General features: G+C 36.8%; 1 protein-coding gene across 1 annotated transcript in view; it reads right to left on the reverse strand.

The window, feature by feature from the left end:
• Positions 1–2,503: 2,503 nt before the first annotated feature.
• Positions 2,504–9,866, reverse strand: part of gfod1 (glucose-fructose oxidoreductase domain containing 1) — a 25,691-nt gene continuing 18,328 nt past the window's right edge. Inside the window, exon 2 of the mRNA XM_084103205.1 lies at positions 2,504–7,802. Within this exon, the coding sequence (XP_083959331.1) occupies positions 6,880–7,802 (923 nt within the window). The 3' untranslated portion in view covers positions 2,504–6,879. The remainder of the gene's footprint in view (positions 7,803–9,866) is intronic.

The following is a 9,866-nucleotide window of genomic DNA, read 5'->3' on the forward strand; positions in this document are numbered from 1 at the left end:
GGAGCTATATATCATTCTTGTAACATTTACACATTTTTTTTGTTAAAGACATTTGCTAGCTTCATGTGAATTACAGTTTTAATTGTCATGATGGATTATTGTAAACTATTTAGGATTTTTTTGGGATTTGTTTCATTATAAATAAAGCTATTATTACACATGGGTTTATTCGCTTCATTACGTTATACAACCATAAGTTCTTAGTATAATTACTTTCTTTCAGACTTTTGATATTCACTCACATCTTCAACCATAATTTCCCTAATAATACAAAAATAATGCAAAAAGGGATTTTTTTACTCTGTTTTTGTCATGTTTCCCAGTACAAACATTCTTAAAACAAGAAACATTTACTTAAAAAGCAAAATGACTTAAGATATTAAGTTTTGTTTTTACTGGGGGGAAGAATCTGCCAGTTGTGTCAGAAAAACTATCCGGTTTTCCCTTTGAATTAAGTAGATTTTTTTTTTCTGATCACGCTGGCATATATTTTTTTCTTGAGTTAAGGATAGACCTTAAACATTTTATTAACTAAATCAAAACTGGTGCCATTGTGTAATAAAAGTCCTGTATGTTTGGGCGATTTTAAACTGTTTTACAGAAGTAGCCTAATTAAAAAAATATGAAAATAGTTTTGAGCAATTCTATATCGTAAAGCAATGTCGATGCTGAATTCATTCCCAAACCAACACATATAAAACTAGTGAGGACCAAGAAACTTTACATCTTGATGTGTACACTCATATCTGGTGCAACATGATCTGCCATAATTTGAATATGACTAATACACTGGAAAGCAGAATGTTATGTCACCATCACAAATCTTGCTGTAATACAACACTTCCATCTTGTGGTCTGTTGCCGTAATGCCATGAGTAAACATTGACAGAAGACTCAATCATTTAACATTGTTACAGTACAAATAACATCCACATTGGTAATGTATCCACCAATGCCACTATTCCACTGTTTTCACTCGTCTTTTTTAAATCCAGCACAATCTAGTTTGTAGAACATGAAGTACTTGGGTAATTTGCATTATTAAGATGAAATTAAAAATGTATTGCTGGATCCTTAAATTCTTTAATAGGGGAGTCTCATGTAGAGTCATTAAAGGGTAACTCTCGCCAAAATGCAACCTAGGATCTTTTTGATTAGCCGGCATTGCAGCCAAAAATGGTCGATCTCCAAATGCGAATGAACCGACTCTGAATTTTAGTATTGCTTCTTATATGTGGATCCTTTTTCAAATATAAGGTCAATATTGATTTTCACTTACGACAAAACAACAAATTATCCGTGAATTTATATGAAACTAAGCTTTAGGAGCTTTCCATCTTTACTCTCCTGAGTCTCCTCCCTGTTAGGCTATGTTGCATTCTGAGATTGACTATTTTTGACTGTCAAAACACCGGTGGACAAAAATTTTGAGTTGTTCAAAATCTTTCTTTTTAGTAAACTCTGTGTACACAAACACTGTTCTCAATGCTGGAGTTCATGTGTAGAGCCCCTGGTGATACTTCCAGCACAGTTTCATGTTGTGTCGAGCCTTCTTAGTGGTTTAAAAATAGCGATTTTGATTCTATCATAGTCGTGCCCCAAGCACTCCCATTCAACGGGCAATTTGACCGAAAACGAAAATACGGTCAAACTTAAAAGTGGCGTTTCCATTCTAATTATGCTTTTAAACAAAAGTTTGCCTCGGGTCGATTAACAAAAAGATCATATGTTGCATTTTGGCGAGAGTTACGCTTTAAAATCTCACTCCAGACAGGCAAGCAAATGTGAAAATCCTGGTTTATTCCAGAGAAAGAACATCATCAGACCTTCTTCCAGACTTTCTGAACGACATATTGGAGGATTTGGTTTTCCTTTACATGTACAAAAACAGTGTATGATAGCTCAAACACAGTGTTAACAGAGTTAATGGCCTTTCACACTATATTCACCGATAAATAGGCATCTGTCACTTCAAAATACATGCGTTCACGATATACATATAGTAGGCCTACTCAAAAACATCCATAAAGCATTGAACACAGTGTTTCTTTAACATTTGGGCAGTAACAGCCCTGCAGACGAGCAGCATTTGCAAACTAATCATGCATGGTCTTTTGTCTCCACCGATAACTGATATAGATTCATAATTATAGCAATTGGGAATACAATATATTTTGTTACTCAATATTCACCTGAAATGCACTAATGACAGTCATCTCATGGTGGTTTCTAGTCATTTGAATAAGACTTGAGGACTATACTTTGGTATATATAAGACTTTAGCAAATGTCAGCCATTAAAATGAATTTGCATGTCAGAATATGCTGATTTCATGCATAAAGCAACATTGCAACAGCTTTGGAGATGGTAAATGTCCAGGAGACTTCATGTAGAAGCACAAACGGAAGAAACCAAACAAGATTAGCAGGGCATTAAACATTCATAACTAATAGTCATTGAGCACTGAATGCATGTGAAGAGAGAAAATAACAGAGCCAGACCGTTTTACTGCTGAATCCTTTCTTTAATGGTCTCCATCACACACACATTGTGGACGAGGATACAGTAGATATTCACATACACAGAACGAGCCATATCTTACATTGAAACGTTTCCAGTTGTAACATGTTTTTTTTTCTCAGGTTCAAGTTTGCAGTTGAAGTATCGTTGAGTTTTGTTCAGAAACGGGCGAGTTCAAGCATACAGTAATCACGTTTGACTCCAGTTCGTCCACGTTAAATCTGGGGTAAACAGTTCTGGTGATGAGCAAGCGTTCCCCTCACGTCTTCATTCTCAACATCACTGAAGAAACACTGAATTATGAGTCTCGGAGAATCACAGACTTTTAGATGTTTATCAGTCAGTGAAGCAACCACAATAATAACAGAATAAGGAATCTTCTGGGTTCAATGCAAGTCTTCGTCGGAAGTCATTTCATTCAACTTAAAGGAAGAGTTCAGCCCAAAATTAATATTCTGTCATTATTTTAAAAGAAAATATTTTATGATGTTATAGGCCACAAATGCTGTCGACAGAGCTTAACTCACACTGATCCCAGATCATTCCATCATGCCATTAAGACGAGTCTCATAGACGATGGAGAAAGCTCCTCTATGTGTCTTTTAAAATTAGTAAAAATCAAGCCCTATTTTTATTGCCGCTTTTATATCTCACATCATTATTAGAAAAATCATCTCTGAGGTCTGAAGCCCATTTCTGCCACATAAGAATAATCATGCTTTGGTAAATTATAATGATCACATACAATTCAAAATTATTTAAATACAAAAGCAATTTATGATATGAAGTCAAAATTGACAAAAAAAATCATAATTATGACAAGTTGAAATTGACAAAAATATATATATTTTTTATATACTTTCATAATCATGACTGTATTTTTCTTAATTTAGACTTTTTGTGACTTAGTATGTCATGATTTACCAAAGCATGTTTATTTCTTATGTGGTGTAAATCGGCTTCCATACAGTGTAATATAACATAATACTTTGGTAAATTATAATGATCACATACAATTCAAAATTATGACATGCTGTCAAAAGTAATTTATGATATGAAGTCAAAATTGCCAAAAAGTCATAATTATAAAAATAATTTTATGTCATAACTTTCAAATTCAACTTCTTTCATAATTATGACTGTATTGCATAATATTGACTGTATAACACAAAATGTTTTTCTTAATTTTGACTTTTTTTTTACTTAGTATGTCATAATTATGATTTACCAAAGCATGTTTTTTGCTTATGTGTTGTAAATGGGCTTCCATACAGTGTTATCTTATGCTGTGTTCATTTCGTGTCATAACTATCATAATTACGAGATGACAACCCTTGAGAGCTTTTTACCTCCTCGGACTCAATTATTAATGGACTAAATTATTCACGTCCATGGTGACATTCATATACCGGTAGCCAAAATGGACCCATGTACAGCTTTGATGTTGATCACGTCATCACAACATGAATTTTAAAGTACATCAACAGTTTGTGTTTGGTTCTGCCTTCTCGTAAATTAAATTGAATACTGATCAAGTATGTCATAATTCTCAATGACTCACTCAACATGTTAATTTTATTAATTTATGGCTCTTATTAAGAACTTAGTAGTCAATTTGCTAGCTTTATTGACATGCTGCTTTTGAGTAGGTTGGCCTGAGAGAGATTAATATTAAATATGTCCACCAGAGATGATTTTTCCTTGAAGAAACATTTGCATTAGCTTGATCGAGTGTTCCAGTAGAGCGGGACGAATCAGGATTGGGAATGCACACGCGAAGGCCTCGATTTCCTGTCTCACAATAAACACACTTCCAGATTCGATATGAAACATTCAGGATAAAAAATAAATAGCATCCATAAACTACACAGAGCATGTTTCCAGTAACGCACAGCAGGGCGAATACAGCAGTTGCACAGTGATGGACCACAGTCGGCGCACGTCGTCAGCGCATGCATCAAAGCATCAAAGAAAAATTCTGTACGTTAATCATCATTTCCTATTCATAACAGTTTCATCAGCATCTCCAGCCACATACACACGGCAAAGTTTCAGGAGTGACAACTGCATTTAAACCCTAAACTAGAGATAATGACCAATACAGGCATCATATCTTCAGACTGAAAGATCTCGAGCACCTTTAGCATGTCTGAAAGATATTTTGGTTTATATATTTCAGGCTTAAAATTGACTATGCATTATCTAGCCCTCGAGAAAGTGCAACGTTCTGCAACAGTCTGAAGCAGCCGTCCTCAACTGGTGGATTGCAATCGGGAAATAATCGATAAAAACAAGTACAGTCAAATGGGCTTTTCAACTTTTAAAATGAAGGAGAAATGCATCATTCGTCCAATCAAACTCTACATGATAAGAGTCATTCACTGATACACTATTCAGTCAAATTCATCTGTCTTTTGGTAGAAAAGAATCAAATTAGAGCCAGATATTAGATACAGGTTTGTCTAACACCTTAATAACTTTGCATATATTTGAGTCTAAACAGTTCATGATAATATTAATTTATTATATATTAATATTCTAAACTGGTCAAAAGTTTTGAATGATTTGTGAAGGATCATGTGACACTGAAGACTGGAGTAATGATGCTGAAAACTCAGCTTTGATCACATGATATAAATTACATTTGACTATATATTGAAGTAGAAAATGGTTATTTTAAATTGTAATATTTTTTCACAATATTTTTGATTTTACTGTATTTTTGATCAAATGAATGCAGTCTTGGTGAGAAGAAGAGCGTAATTTTTCATTATTTCAGTGTTTGATTGATTTTTGTTTATTTTGCGGGTCATGTGATGTAAAATCTGGATCCTAAAGCAAAACCAGCTGAGAACCACTGACTCCTGTTCAGATCTGACCAAAACTGGTTTACAACTCAAAACCTTTCAGACTTACAGCAATAATGATCAAGATACCACACAAACATTGGCATTATAAATATTCACATCTGAAACATCTGACATTCTTTGTGTTGTGTCCAGATCCAGCTCGTAACACACAGCGACTCCTGTTGTTTGCAGTCGGTCAGTGTAGATGTCATGCATTTGCAGTCATTGAGTCCATGTGCACACTGAACACACTCACGCTAGCATGCAAACACGTGCTGACAGACGCCGGATGACCTTGTCTGGGTTGCACTTACACCAATAAACAATGTTTTAAAAAAAATCTGTACCTTCAAACTGAAGTCAGACTGTAAAGCAAAAGTGCATGTTTGTTTTTTGCACTCTCCGTCGCAGGAACTACGGCATTTCAGCATTTGTTTTTCTCCCGACAGCAGGTTTTATTGCATACTTGACCAGCGTTTACAGTCCCAGAAGCACAAACGCATGTTTCCTCCAGTTGCATGTACTCAAGGTGAAGTTTCCCAGTATTCCCAGTATCCAGCCTGTCTAAAGGCCTGTTCACACCAACACCTGTGATTTTCACATGAAATTTGTCTGTTCAGACCAATGCATAAAAACAGGCTGAAGGAAATGCAGATTCACTCAATGACAGTAGGTGGCACTTTTAGAAAAGCAGAAATACCTGATATACTTTAGCAGAAATACTTTGTAGAAAAGCAGAAATACTTTCTTACTTTGCAGTTCAATGCAGTTCAAACGGAGATGAAGATTTGATGCAAAGATTTGATGCAAAATTGCGAGATGTAAACTAAGAATTCCAAGAAACATGTCAAAATTATGAAATTTTATGATGAAATTTCATAATTTTGACGTTTCTCGTAATTCTACGTTTACATCTCGCAATTTTGCATGAAATCTTTGCAGCAAATCTTCATCTCCCTGTGAACAGGCTTTAACTCGTCATGTTTAGATTTGAGGATCATGCATATAGAGTGTTGAATCCACTTGTACCGGATGTGGGCCGGATCTGGGCCGACACTATGTTGCTGTTTAGGTGTGATCTCAAATCTTTAATTCATTCGATATGCAGTTCTAAAAACACATGCAATTAAAAAGAAATTTGCAAACAAACGTTGGGTATAAAAAATAAAATAAAAATGTGGTTAACACTTTATTTTACAGTGTCCTTGTTACATACAGTATGTTACATATACTTACCATAGTAATAACAGTAAATTATGCATAATTACATGCAACTAACTCTCAACCAAATCCTACCCTAACCCTATAGTAAGTACATGTTATTAATTAATATTAAATGTAATTACACTGTAACAACAACACCTTAAAGTAAAGTGTAACCAAACATTGCATTGGTCTGAACAGTCGCATTAACAGTTAAACCGAATCTCGCCTCGCAGTGAACAGCGCTTTAGCTCGTGACTCCAGCAATCGACTATAATCCAGTTAGCATGCATGATCCGCATTAGCATTAGCAGTAGAGCGACATCCGGCTGCGTCTCATGGCTTCGCTGATCAGATACGCAGGGCTGACCTCGGGCTCTTCCGTCATCACCTCGATGTTCTGCCACTCTCCGCACTGATTCGACTTCTTGATCGTGTCTACGACGCACAGCGCGTACAAACAGTCCTCGAACGTCGCGGCCATCGTGAGCGGTCGGCCGTCCCACGTGCGCCGGTCGTCCTGCTCCTGGAACGCCTGCCGTACGGCCTGAACCATGCAGATGGTGCCGGTGAGATACGGAGACGGGATGTCCCGGAAAGCCTTGTCAGGGAGGGACGCGTTTTCAATCTGCGTTTTGTCCTTGAGAAGAAGCTCCTGTCCACATTCGCCGTCGTTCTTCTGCCCGTACAGATCCGTCCCGCAAACCCTCAGCCTCCCGGCCGTTCCCACGACCACGACCTCCTGCCGAAACTCCCCGGGGACGTTGAAGTTGAGCGTGACCGTGCAGCACGCGCCTCCTTCCAGGACCATCTGGAAGGTGCAGAAGTCGTCGCTGGTGATCTGCCGGATTCCTCGGATGTGGTCGGTCTGCTTGACGAAGGTCTTGAGGAAGCCGTGCACCTTCGCCGCGCGCTGGCCGGTCAGAAACGTGAGCAGGTCGATGATGTAACTGCCCACCGAGTGCAGTCCTCCGCCCCCCATCAGGTCGTCGCAGCTCCAGTTGTACTTCTTCCCGAGGAGGCTTCCGGAGTGAACCTGCGCCTCGCACACCAGGAGTTCTCCCGCGTACCCCTCCTCCAGGAGCTCCTTCATGCGCACGAACGCCGGGAGGAACCGCAGCACGTTTCCCATGATGCTCAGCAGCTTCGGGTAATACTGGGCCGCTGACATCATGCGGAAGGCGTCCAGCGGAGTCGCCGTCCGGTCACAGATCACATTTTTACCAATACCTGGAAGAGGAAAACGAGAGAGAGCGTTAGACGTGGGGAGGATACGAGACCCTGGACCACAAAACCAGTCACATGGGGCAATTTTTCTGAAATTGAGATTTATACATAATCTGAAAGCTGAATAAATAAGCTGAATAAGTGAGCCGAGATACAACTATTGAACATCTGGAATCTGAGGGAGCAAAGAAAGCGAAACATTGAGAAAATCTCCTTTAAAGTTGTGCATTTATGTTGGTAATTGTGCTGCATTCACTCACAAAAATACATGTTTTATATATATATTTTTATATATATTTACGGTAGGAAATGTACAAAATATCTTCAAGGAACATGATCTTTACTTAATATCCTAATGATTTTTGGCATAAAAGAAAAATCGATAATTTTGACCCATATGTATTGTTGGCTATTGCCACAGAGACACCCGTGCGACTCGAGACGTGATCCAGGGTCACATATTTCAACACACTCACCTAAAATACATCAAATTAATTAGAGATTAGAGACATAAAAAGACATTAGGTAATTTCTGATCTTGTCTGTAAAACATTGTTGGAGATAAAAGATTATTGGAGTGTTTTATTTGTGAGATTTACTAGCGATTTCTGAGTGAAAATTGTTTCAGAGTCAATTATGGTTACACTTTACTTGGTAACACTTTATTTGACAGTGTCCTTGTTACATGTTACATGTAGTTACCATAGTAATAACAGTAAATTATGCATAATTACATGCAATTAACCCTCAACCAAACCTTAACCGTAACCCTACATGTAGTTGTTTAATATTACTCAGTACGTAAATAAATAATTACACTGTAACAATGACACCTTATAATAAAGGGTTACACTTCATTTTAAGGTGTCATTGTTACAGTGTAATTATATATTTAAATACTGAGTAATATTAAACAACTACATGTACTTACTATAGGGTTAGGGTAGGAATAGGGTTTGGTTGAGGGTTAGTTGCATGTAATTATGCATCATTTACTGTTATTACTATAGTAAGTAAAGGACACTGTCAAATAAAGTGTAACCCTTTACTTTAAGGTGTCCGTGTTTCAGTGTAATTATACAATTGTGTACTAAGTAATAGTAATTAACTTCATGTACTTACTATATAATTAGGGTTAAGTTTTGGTTTAGGGTTAGTTGCATGTAACTACAAACTATTGACTGTTATTACTATAGTACCTACATGTAAAATGTGTAACAGGGACACTGTAAAATAAAGTGTTCCTAAATATTTAGTATAAATAATTTTTCAGTATAAATTAAAATATATATATATATTTTTATGTGTGTGGATCATGTTATTGTTATTAAACAGCTCTAATTACAGGATTCCTTTGAGTTCAGTTCCTCTAAACACCAGCAGAGGGCAAACTTTACCACGTATTAATGTCAATGTGAGGCCAGACTGGGTTCAGAACAATGAAATATGTCTTACTGGGATGTTCGTGTATTTTGATTATATCAATAAAAATACCACTTTCGTTAACTCCAGTTATAAAAATATTATAAAATATAAATTTATAAAAATAAATGCATCCTTGCTTCATAAACGTATTAATTTATTACATAATTTAATTCTCACATCATAATGACCCCAAACTTGAGAACAGTATAACACAAAAAAACTATTCAAAAGTAATTCAACAGTAACAGTAATTCAAAAGAAATTGTATTTTTTAGAATGTTAGATTTACACACATTCTTGTTTTAGGTTTTAATTCATGAATCAAGTATACAGACAGACTGTGATATAAGATTAACTAATAAAAACATATATTCTTAAAGCCGAGATAAATGAGCATCAAGTGTCTCGCTCAGAGCCGTTCCGGTGAAACAGAAGAGATGAACCGAACTGAGCGACAGCTAACGCTAGCAGGCTAATCTCACATTACTGGGAGACCGAGTCAGAACATTAATCCAGCTGACCCATTTATAGAAATACAGTGAAGAGAAGATACATCTATGCTGGTTCAGATACGCTCACTGTCTGTGTACTCTCTCAAACACACTCCTGCTCTTACTGTGAACGACTCTGAGATATTCCACA

This window comes from Abramis brama, assembly GCF_963993115.1.
Source record: "Abramis brama genome assembly, chromosome: 24".
In the NCBI taxonomy this organism is placed as follows: domain Eukaryota; kingdom Metazoa; phylum Chordata; class Actinopteri; order Cypriniformes; family Leuciscidae; genus Abramis; species Abramis brama.